The following is a 12,459-nucleotide window of genomic DNA, read 5'->3' on the forward strand; positions in this document are numbered from 1 at the left end:
AGTTAGATAATTTGGTCTCATTTAAACACTCCACACAGGGGTTTAAATATCTGGGAGTAACAGTTACCCCTAAGACCACTCAGTTGTTTTCATCTAATCATGAATAGTTATTTAGGGAAATTAAAACTAATTTGAATAGATGGGATATACTTCCACTTTCTCTCCTAGGAAGAATTGAAGCTATTAGAATGAATGTTCTACCAAGATTATAGTTCATATTTCAAAGCCTCCCTGTTGTTGTACCACAATCTGCATTCAAATCATTAGAAAAATGCATCTACAAATTTATTTGGCAGAACAAAAGGCCAAGAGTGTGCCTTAAAATTCTGATATCAGATAAAGGTAATGGTGGTCTGAGGCTGCCTAACATAAAGATGTATTATTGGGCTGCCCAAATAAGAGCAATCGTGGCCTGGATCATTCGTGATCCAGAAACAGTATGGGTCTCCATGGAAGAGGTGTCAATGCCTGGAATATCTCTATTGAGGCTCCCATTTGTTGGTCTAGAGACACAGAAGAAAATGAAGATAGAAAATGTATGGGTTAAAAACACTCTAAAAATCTGGAACCAGGTACAAAAACAATCAGGAGGATTGGTGGCCCTCTCACAAGCCATGTCCATAAGCCGGAATATTGAATTTCTTCCATCTGTAACGGACGGGGGCTTTGAGAAGTGGGCGGAAAAAAAGCTTTTTACTGTAAACCAACTCTTTGAGGGAAATGTAAGGAAATCTTTCTCCCAACTAAGAAACAAGTTCAATCTACCCTCAGGGGACCATTACAGATATTTACAAATAAGGGACTATTTAACAAAACATAATAATTGGGATCAGCTCAGAAGAAAAAAAAAAAACAAACATAGAAAAACACTTGATTCATCTGATTGAAAACAAGGGCATAATGAAAAAACAAGTGTCCTTAATTTATTGCAAACTGATGATGGATATCTCCTGCTAATGGCTGCAAGGAAAAATATAACAATTAACTGGTTTAAACCTGAACCACCCATGGTTTTACAGTGGGTTCAAAAAAATCAGAGAGTTATATTCAATGGAACAGTTGACAGCACAAATACAGCTAAAGACTCAAATCTTTGAAAGAAGATGGGGACCAGTTCAAAGCCTTATTGGATAGGTCACTTATGTCTCTATGTTTGTATTTTTGCTTGAAGTTTGTCTATTTACTCTTATTTTTTCCTCAGATCTTTATTGTCATTATATATATATATATATATATATATATATATATATATATATATATATATATAATCTTTATTTGTGAGCTCGGGCCCAATCTCAGGACTGTTCTTATTACTGTTTGTATTTATGTTGACTGCTGTCAATAAATGTTCAAAAAATAAATAAATAAACATTTACAAAGCGATTTAATACTTTCGAAAGTCATGATCGCAATATATATGTCTGTGCCTAATATCCAATGGCCAGAAAGTGATTCATTTTTTTATTAATTGTTAAAATTTTGGTATTTGTTATGCAGCAAGCCCAGAGATTGTTGTGTACACTATAACTTTATATAAAATTAACTTCAATGTGTGATATGAATAAAAAGTGATCATAAACAAATGATTTCTCCACTTAAATAAATGGTGGCTTGGACCAGGAAACAGTATTACATACGTCACAAACACCTCACCACTAACAAGCGGATGGTGTGCAGGTGTCTCCGTTGAACTTCCCTTGGTCCCAGTGTAGCAGTACTTTAGATGAGTTGTGAGTGAATTGTCTCTAAGTCCAGTTCGTGCTCCTGAGAAACGCCGATCGCCAGTCTCGATCCGTCCGCAATTCCTGAGACAGAGAAAGAGAGAACTCATGAGAGTTGTGGTTAGCGGAGAGGCTTCTCTCCCATCTGTCTTCGTAGAGCTGTCTTTATGCTGTGGGAGCTAACGAGCTCTAGATGCAGGCAATCGGCGTGATGAGATCCAGGTGGCTTGAGTGCTCCTTTTCCAGGATGATGCTGATTATCCATTGCGCAGCCTGCCAGACTATACATCCCTGCTGAAAAATCCAGCTTAAACCAGCCTAGGCTGGTTGGCTGGTTTTAGCTGGTCAACCAGACTGGTTTTAGAGGGGTTTTGGCCATTTCCAGGCTGGTTTCCAGCCATTTCCAGCCTGGTCTTAGCTGGTCAGGCTAGAAATGGCCAGCTAAATCCAGCTAAAACCAGCTTGACCAGCCTGGTCAAGCTGTTAGGCTGGACATAGCTGGTTTTGGCTGGGCTCCCAGCTTGGCTAGGCTGGTCAAGCTGGTTTTAGCTGGTCATTTCCCAGCCTGACCAGCTAAGACCAGGATGGAAATGGCTGGAAACCAGCCTGGAAATGGCCAAAACCCCTCTAAAACCAGCCTGGTCAACCAGCTAAAACCAGCCAACCAGCCTAGGCTGGTTTAAGCTGGATCTTTCAGCAGGGATCTTAGTAACTACTCAAAACACCCTAGCAACCACATAACAATACCTAAGCAACTGCCTAGCAACCACTCCAAAACCTTGCAACTGCCTAGTAACACCTTAGTAACCACCTTGGAACTACTTAGAACACATAAGTATAACTTATAACCTCTTGCGAGGTATAATCTCACTCAGGCTGCAACCCTTTTCAGATGTTCTAAAACCCATATTTCTACGAAAGTCACACTCTGATTCATTTAAATTGAGCTCAATGTTAAGTCTATGGAATTTTTTTGGTAAGATTTAGGATTGTAGTGTTTAAATGGCTTGTGGTTGTGGCTTGAGTGCTTCGTTATCATATTGAGATGCTTATTGGTTGCTTGGGTCGAATGAGCCTAACTCCATATATGTATGACACTGCTATAATGTTATTGATGTGTGACGTTTATAATGGGATCCAATGGAATTGATGTATTTGGGGATATCCTAGAGGCTCAATGTTAAAGAGCCTTTATTATGTTTTTTTTTTTGTAAACAACCTTCCATGCAGTGTGTAACACAGCTTTAAGTGAATGAAAACATCCACACGAGGATTAAATTTGAAAATGCACTGTTTAAAACTATTGATTCTCAAAGAAAAGTCATCTCAGATTCAAATCTTTTGCTTGCTCAGTATTGATGTCGATATGAAACATTGCCAAATATGAGGTGCCTGATCTCGTATAATGCCCTTCAAACACTAGTCAGTGCAGTGGAGGGGACTGATCATAACGCGGAGCTTACGATCACTGAAAGATGTGGCTGCAATCACAATTTTAATTAAATTTTTTTATACATAAATTGTTGTTTTTCACAATCCCACAGTGTTGCCAATCTTGTGCTGTACTGTTCTTGTCATTTACTGATGATTGATACAATAACTTGCCCTAAAACGTCCGCTTTAAGAATTTGAATGAATAGTGTTTTTGTAAAACATTTAAAATTATATCCCAGATAATGTACAAATGTGGGCCACTTTAGGCAGTTATGCCACACTGGTGATATTCCTTCGGCCCAGACAAAATGAATGTGAGCCTGAAGTGGCCCATCTGTACAGTGTAAAAGGGGGGCTAAAGATTCAAATTCATATATGGGGCATTTAAGGCAATGATTTGGCACTTATGGCAAAATGTAATCTGAATGAGCCCAATGTGACCCATGTGGAAAATCGTAAATTTGGCCCAAAATGACAGAGAAAAAATGTGGGCCACAGTTGGCAAAATAGTAGCATAGTCATTTAAGGGTAATCAGGGTTTAAGGGTCTAAACCTAAAGTGGCTCACATATGTAGGTGCAAATGTGGCCCAGTTATCTTAAAACATATGTGGGCTACTTTTGGCAAATATTTGGCACAGTAAGCTATGGGTATTGCGGCTGTGAGCTTAATGTGGTCCAGAGAAAATATGGCAAATTTGGCCCAGTTATTTTAAGACATATTTGGGCCACTTTTGGCAAATATTTGGCACAGTTAACTCTGGCAAATGCAGTCTTTAGTCTATAGTGGCCCAAAGAAGATATGGAAAATGTGGCCCAGTTATCTTAAAACTAGGATTGTCAAATGATTTAAAAAATTAACGCGGTTATTCACACTTTCACACACGAGTCCCGAAATGCGGAGGTTTTTCTTTCCGTTCGCCATGCAGTATCAAATTCCATTAAAACATCCTGAATGAAAATATGCTGAATGCGTGTAAACTGCAGTTAAACTCTAAAGATTAAAAAATTAACACCCGAAATTGCATGAAACTCTGGAGGAAACGCAGGATAGCCTGGTGATGCGACATTAATTGTTTTATACTCAAACTTTTCTTCTAAAAGTGCGTTCTTGGTCTTATCCATATTTCTTTGCACGTTAAACACAAGCAGGGCCAGAGAAAGCTGTACTGGCGCTCTAGGCAAACGACAATCATGCCGTTTTATTCGTATGGAAGGCCGGGGACTGTGAGGGAGGGGGTGGGTGTAGCCAATGAACATGATGACCGGGGCGTTCGCTCACTATTCTGCTGCCCAGGGCACCGCCTAGTTCGCCTCTATGGACACGCTGGCCCTGAACACACGTCGGCCTCAACAGGAAATAAAAAAAAACTGCAACAGCGGTATTTGCATTTTTTTTTTTACGCTTTAAATATTTTAAATTAAACACGTGTGTTAACGTGCTAATTTTGACAGCCCTATTTAAAACATATGTGGGCCACTTTTGGCAAATATTCGGCACAGTAAGCTCTGCTTAATGTACATTTGAGCCTAAAGCAGCCCAGAGGAGATATAGCAAATATGACCCAGTTATCTTAAAACATATGTTGACCACATAGACTAAAGTCACCATCATGGAGACAGTGTTTGCTTTAGTTGGGCTCAGCCCTAAACCTCTTGATATAAATTTTCTTTTGGGCTGCTATAACTTTTAAGAACTTTGCTTGAAAAGATTGTTCATTACAGCAAACAAAATGAAGTGAGGCAAAACCAAAATTTTGGCCCAGATCTTGCAAACAAGAACAGACCGCCCAAGTGCCATCATTCCATGCGGTATGTTGGCCAGATGTTAGTTTCTGGTGTGGGCCGGATTTGAGCCACATGAATTTTGCTAGCTGGGATACCCCTAACAGTAAAATACATTGTATATCCTCTCTCAAACACTGCAGCGACACAGTAAGTGATCATGTATTTTTTTCTTAAATGATTAGTATATTTTGTTTGTTTATTAGGTAGTTGAAGTGCAAGGCATTACTGTTTTTACAATCTGATTTGACACTTTAACCAGTGTAAATATTTAGCCTTATATGTGAACAACATCTTGCTGCATCTAACTTCTATTAGGCCAGTGCAAACAGCATATACTTTCTTTTAGCACATGGTTTAAATAGCATCTACCTTCTATTGACACTGAGTGTAAATAGCACAGTAATGTAAATAGATTTTTTTGTTGCTATTTTCACTTTGTTTCAGCCTTTGTTGTATAGCATCTGATTCTATTTGGACTTGCATGTTGTTTCTGGATTGAAAAAAAAAAAAAAGGTTAATCCAGAAACTTGTTAAACTTGGAGAAATCATGTTCATTGTGCCACTATACTGTTTTTTAAGGGTAGATCTATTTCTTGTACTGTTATACATTTAAAAGTGTTCAAACTCAAATGCATGACTGACATCTAGCGAATACCCTGAGGAAGAACCTGTGATAAGTTGAAAGCATTGTACGAGTAAATTTAAATTAAACCAGCTCAGCGTATTCAAAGAAACCTTCAGACAACTTCCCCAAGCAGTAACTCAGTGTGCATGACCAAATTTTCAAGTTGGGAGGGAAGAAATTATGACGTCCAAATTTCCAGGGAGACACACTTGGCACAACGTTTTTCAAGGTGACACTTCATGCAGCCTTCATCATAAATTAGTGCACTGAGTGGGTGAGTGGATCAGTCAGAGAAAAAAGAGAGATGTGTATCACTCTGTATCTTTCTCTATGCTTGTGCTTTAAACATATCTATGCAGATTCAATCCATAGACTACGTTCCTGTCAGCTCCAGGGACGTTTTAAACTGAATGGAATGTACCAGGATGGAGATTTTATACTTGGAGGCCTGTTTCATGTTCACTTTTTCACAGTGTTCCCAGAGCTGAGCTTCAGAATGGAACCACAACAACCATATTGTGAAAAGTGTGTTAGACTGAATATTGTATAAATGTGAAGAACAACATTGAAAATTAGAATAAAAAAGTAACAAATAATTAAGAATGTTATGTTTCAATAACCATTTTAATCTGTAAAAATTATGTTCTGTCAATAATGGTGTTTACACAAAAATTACAATGTTTCTTAATTGATGCATGCACTCTGGTGTAAGTGTAAATATGCTAATAATGAATTGTTTTTAAGTTGAAATATCTTTAAAAAATTACTTTTTTATTGTATTATTATTTTAGATTTAATATGGAAGGTTTACAGCATGCACAAACCATGGCATTTGCAATAAATGAGATCAATAAGAATCCAACCCTGCTGCCAAACATTACTCTTGGATACCATCTTTATGACAACTGTGTGATGCTAAGAATGGCGTTCCGGGCTGCCATGTCACTGGCCAGTGGAACAGAGGACTCATATTCTAACCTCAATTGTACTGGCCCTCCTCCGGTGATTGGGATTGTGGGAGATGCAAGTTCAACTCCTTCCATTGCAATTTCCAGTGTTCTGGGGCTGTTTCGAGTACCTATAGTAAGACAAGAGGATGTGCATTTTACATATTAGTACACACACATTCACCTGCATAATTATATATATATATATATATATATATATATATATATATATATATATATATATATATATATATTACAGTCAAGCCTGAAGTTTTTCATACGAAGTAAAATAAAGTTACATTTATTTAACCAGCAAGTTTTTGTTTGTTTGTTTTTGACTGGAAATTACACTTACAAAATAATAAGATGATGTACAAGAGGCATCATTGTGGAAAAAAATAAATCTCAGCCTTTATTTACATTTGTATAAAAACTGTCAGAATTTGCCCTGGGTATGATTAACTGCGCTCGACTGTATGTATATTAGGCCATAAACCTTCTCTGAAAAAGTTTAGTTGTTTACTTATTTTTATTTCTTTTGCCTTGTCTTTCTCCATCTTCTCTACTAAGGTTAGTCACTATGCCACCTGCTCCTGTTTGAGTGACCGGAAAAAGTACCCTTCTTTCTTCAGAACGATTCCTAGTGATGCCTTTCAGGTGCGGGCTATGGTTCAGATTTTAAAGCATTTTAAATGGACTTGGGTTGGTCTCCTCTACAGTGGTGATGATTATGGTGTCTATGCTGCACAAATGTTCCACAAGGAAATGCAGTTGTCTGGACACTGTGTTGCTTTTTCAGAAATCCTGCCCAATGATCACAATCCCAAAGATATTCAGCGTATAATCAGGGTGATCCAGGGCTCTACAGCAAGAGTGGTTGTTGTTTTTGCCCTTTCATCCTTTCTGATACCTTTAATGGATGAGGTGGTGCTGCAGAACATGACAGGTTGTCAGTGGATTGCAAGTGAAGCTTGGGCCACCTCTCTTGAATACCACACTCCTCGTTTCTTGCCCTTCTTGGGAGGAACACTTGGCATTGCTATTAGGCGTGGAGAGATTGAAGGGCTTCATGAATTCCTACTACGTATTCGTCCCAGTAATGATACATCACAAAATATAGTGAGGATCTTCTGGGAAAATCTTTTTGGATGCAGGTTTGAAACTGGAGGTCTAAAAACAGGTCGAGAGCAAGAAAAAATGGAGTGTACAGGACAAGAGGATCTAAGTACAACAAACACACCTTACACTGATGTTTCAGGGTTAAGGGCTTCTTATAATGTCTATAAAGCAGTTTATGCTCTGGCACATGGACTTCATGACCTGATGCAGTGTGAGGAGGGAAGAGGACCATTCATTGGGAACAGCTGTGCTGACATAACTAGCCTTAAACCCTGGCAGGTAGATACACAGATACAGTTTGTATTCTGTACAGACATACATAGGTTAACTACATGTGTAAATTCAAAATGTGTGCTCTATAATGTTTAGAATTTAGATAAACATGTAACACCTGTCCTGTCTACAGTTGGTTCACTATCTACAAAATGTGAACTTCACCACAGGCTTTGGGGATCATGTGACATTTGATAAGAATGGAGATGCTCTAGCCATCTATGATGTGTTGAATTGGCAGCCAAGCTCTGATGGGTCAATAACAGTACACAAGATTGGTGTAGTATATGAAGGGGCAACAACAGGGATGATGCTCACACTGGATGCAGATGCAATATATTGGAACTTTGAAACCAAAAAAGTAACTAACCTTGTCTGTTCGTAACCCTTTTCAAAGATCAGAATTTTAGTGAAATCTATTAAGACAAATGAGAATACAGGCCAGTCTTGTCATGATGTAAAATACATGAGTGATAACAGATGGTGTCTCTTTCAGCCCCCACTGTCTGTATGTAGTGAGAGCTGCCCCCCAGGCACCAGACAAGCAACAAGGAAGGGACTTCCTCTCTGCTGTTTTGACTGCCTGCCTTGTGGAGATGGAGAGTTTTCTAATACAAGAGGTAAAAAGTTTATTTTAAACTGTAATATTATTGGAAGAGTTGTTTTTTCCCTCCTTGGCTTATTGTGTCTTTATGACAGATGCTGTGGAGTGCATGATGTGTCCAGATGAGTTTTGGTCCAGTCCGGATAAGGATCAATGTGTCCCAAAAGAAGTAGAGTTTCTGTCCTATGAGGATCCTCTGGGCATCTCTCTGACCACTGCTTCTCTGCTTGGCACCTGCTTCTGTGCTCTTGTGATGATCATATTTGCTCTTCATCATAACACACCCATAGTACGAGCCAACAATTCAGAGCTCAGCTTCCTGCTGCTTTTGTCACTCAAACTGTGTTTTTTATGTGTGCTGCTGTTCATCGGCCGACCACAGTTGTGGACGTGTCAGTTAAGACATGCTGTGTTTGGCATAAGTTTTGTTCTGTGTGTCTCCAGCATTCTGGTCAAGACTATGGTGGTAATAGCTGTGTTCAAGTCCTCTCGGCCAGAAGGCAAAGGAGCAATGAAATGGTTTGGAGCATCTCAACAAAGATGCACAGTTCTGGTCCTTACGGCCCTCCAGGTTGTTATATGTGCAGTCTGGTTATCAACAGCCTCTCCAACACCCCATAAAAACAATCATTACTTCCGCTCTATAATAGTATATGAATGTGCCATTGGTTCAGTGGCTGGTTTTTCTCTGCTGTTGGGATACATTGGACTGTTGGCAGCAATAAGTTTCCTGTTAGCCTTCTTGGCAAGAAATCTCCCAGATAATTTCAATGAAGCAAAGTTCATCACTTTTAGCATGTTAATCTTCTGTGCTGTGTGGATTGCATTTGTTCCAGCCTATGTGAGTTCGCCAGGAAAATATGCAGTGGCTGTTGAGATATTTGCCATATTAGCTTCTAGTTTTGCATTATTATTGGCCATATTTGCCCCAAAGTGCTACATCATCCTGTTACATCCAGAGAGAAACACAAAAAATGCAATAATGGGAAGAGAAACACAAAACAAATAGTTAATTAGTTATTGTGATGTTAAAAATACCTTTTCTCTGGCTCTTTAAATAATGCAATTCATCCATTTCATTTGGTAGTATTTTATGTATTAACCTTCTTTAGTTTAGTTTAAAATATTCTGGTAATTAATTTATTTATACACCTATTCATATTGAAATGGAATTATTTGTCTGCATCATGGTTTTACAACCTGTTTTCATCGTTATTGCTTGATTAGATTAGTGTAACAAATGTTGTCCTTCTTCTAAATGTGTTGATATAAAAATAAAATGTCATGTTTTACAAGACCACAATATTTCATATACTGAAAATGGTGACAGAACAAAATGTTCCTTCTGCCACATCCGGCATTTTTTTGTTTTGGTTTTCCAATTATAAACTCAATCACAAAAATTCATTATAACTACTTTAAGTAAAATTATTTATTAGCCCCCCTTTGAATGCATTTATATATATATATATATATATATATATATATATATATATATATATATATATATATGTATGTATATATATATTTTTTTTTCTTCTTTTTATATCAATATCTACACATTTTCAAATTTATAGTCTAGAATGATCCTAGCATGTTTTGCCTATATATATATTATTAAAAAATTGGTAGAGACAATTCCCCTTAATCAGTGGGAAATTTATAACTATAGGGATTGTTTATGTCAGTAATTGTTAGATTGAAAAAGGCATGGATATTGAGAATATGTTTGGAATATTATCATTTTCATAAGGTTTATTCTTCCTGAAAAATAGTTTTGACCATCTTGTGAGGTCTTTCTTGATACGCAATATTGATGTTTTAATGAGGGTTGCCAACTCTCACGCATTCGGTGTGAGAGTCACGCAATTGGCCGTATTCTCACGCTCTCACGCCACACATCCATTTTCTCACGCAGAAAAAAATTTATCCCCATGAATATATTTTCCCTTTATAATAAAGACGTTGTTAAAGACTCTATAGTTTTCTAAAGATGTTATTCTGTCTATGTGCAACCGATCCAACGCTGGTGAAAGCAATGTAATCAAAAACAAACTGACACATTTGAGCAGAAATCATACCTGCCCGCCTCTCGCACCGCACCTGCTTGACGCTGATGCACTGCTCGCGTTGCTGCTCCTGGTATGAAACCCGGGTGTGTGAACATGCATGCCGGTGTTACAGTAGGCGCTGCTCACGCACCGCTCGTGCGTTGTACAACAGGTGTTGAGAAATTTACCTCTGAAATAGCGGGGTGAGTGGGGCAGCTTGTTAAGCGCACAGCATCATGTTTTGATGCGATGGATTATGAACCCGGTTCGAATCTATCGTCTTATAAAAATGTTCTTCTTTTTTTCCCATATCAGATTTTGCACACTCTTCATCATGAGGAAGACAAGTAGGAATCATTAATAATTGTGTGTATTATGGAAGACTCAGATTCATATCTGGATTGGAGAGGTGTTATATCCAAATCATATGTATTATAAGTTTGTAGAAGTTATACATTAAAAATACCCTTAAATATACATTTTTAGTGTATAACTTCTGCGGGCAATACATTATAGAATGATTTTATTAAAAAAATATTTATTAATCTTATTTTTTAATTCACTATAGGGGTGTGGCCATGTAGATGGCCTACAAGACATTGTGCCCAGGGGCCTCTGAATTCTCAATCCACGCCATGTTTCATAGACTTTTATTGGGATTATCAGTCTACATGAAAACAAAAAGCCATAATTGATCAAAACGTAATATGATTATTATCTTGATGGATAAAGCAAAAACAATAAGTGGGATGCATTTTAAAATGCACTAGGTTTACAAATAAATGTAAAAGCAAATCTGTAATCTTCTGTAAGGGAAGGGTTCACTCTTATTAGTGTCATAATGATGTTATTAAAAAATTATTAATTTAAGTTAATAGATGCACATTTCAGACGGGCTGCATTTTAAGGCAGGGGTAACAGCCTTTAATGTACAGGTGTCGGCACGCAGTGAGTTTTGGAAATCGACAAAATTAAAGTTTAACTAATATGATGATGATCTTATTTTGACTAGCATATCTCCTGATAGATTTTTTTGTATGAAGCAGAAAGGAGGGAGGAAGTCAGGGAGTTTAGACTTAATAAACCTAATTCTTGGTCATAACATAAGTCTGGTCTGAGACAACACAATAGATAATTTTATAAAACACATGTTTTGTGTTCAATACAATCTGTACAATTTCATTCTAATGAAATTAATATTGATTTATTAGTTTTCCTTTAGCTTACTGTCTATTTCAGAGGTCACCACAGTGGAATGAACTGCCAACTGTTCCGGCATATGTTTTACGCAGTGGATGCTTTTACAGCCGCAACCTAGTACTGGGAAACACCTATACACACTCATTCACACATACACACTGATGCACTACAACCAATTTAGTTAATCAATTCCCTAGTTCACTCAAACCAGTGACCTTCTTGCTGTGAGATGACAGTGCTGACCACTGAGCCACCATGTGTCATGAAATTAATGTTTATTAATATTTTTCTTAAATGATCTTAGCCTATCACTTTGGCTGTATTTTTACATTGTTTTCCAGTTACAATTAAAATTTTTTTTTTCCATTTATTTATTTATTTATAATAGAATAATTGTATAATTGCAATGATACTCTAAATTGTAATGAATATTTTAAAAACTATTTATTAAAATAATTTATCATTTTATATATTTATAAATAAACAGGGCGTGGCTTTGTTGTGGGGGCGTGGCTTATGGATATGCTCATGGCTTAAATTCTCACTCCAAGCTAAAGCCAAAAGTTGGCAGCCCTGAGTTTTAATATTGGTATCATAAAGATAGAAAATCTAGGGTGTAATACGGATACCCAAGTATGTGTTACCCCTAGGGGACCATTTGAATGGCTGAATAAAATTTCAGCGTTCATCACTACTAAG

The 12,459-nt window shown here is 37.4% G+C and overlaps 1 protein-coding gene across 2 annotated transcripts; it reads left to right on the top strand.

Annotated features, from left to right (window-relative positions):
• The first annotated feature begins 5,700 nt into the window (after window positions 1–5,700).
• olfcq17 (olfactory receptor C family, q17) lies at window positions 5,701–9,810 on the top strand. Of its 2 annotated transcripts, none has more exons than XM_087293676.1 (6): window positions 5,701–5,795; window positions 5,926–6,091; window positions 6,358–6,649; window positions 7,084–7,170; window positions 8,402–8,525; window positions 8,605–9,802. In XM_087293676.1, the coding sequence occupies exons 1-6, from the start codon at window positions 5,747–5,749 to the stop codon at window positions 9,516–9,518; spliced, it is 1,632 nt and encodes a 543-aa protein (XP_087149802.1). In that variant the 5' UTR covers window positions 5,701–5,746; the 3' UTR covers window positions 9,519–9,802. The 2 variants fall into 2 exon arrangements, with proteins under 2 accessions (XP_087149802.1, XP_087149801.1); XM_087293675.1 differs by lacking the exon at window positions 5,701–5,795 and adding an exon at window positions 8,039–8,266 and having other exon boundaries at window positions 5,817–6,091; window positions 7,084–7,911; window positions 8,605–9,810.
• The last annotated feature ends 2,649 nt before the right edge of the window (window positions 9,811–12,459 follow it).

The sequence above is a fragment of the Danio rerio genome, chromosome 18, assembly GCF_052040795.2.
Source record: "Danio rerio strain M-AB ecotype USA chromosome 18, GRCz13ab, whole genome shotgun sequence".
Classification (NCBI taxonomy): domain Eukaryota; kingdom Metazoa; phylum Chordata; class Actinopteri; order Cypriniformes; family Danionidae; genus Danio; species Danio rerio.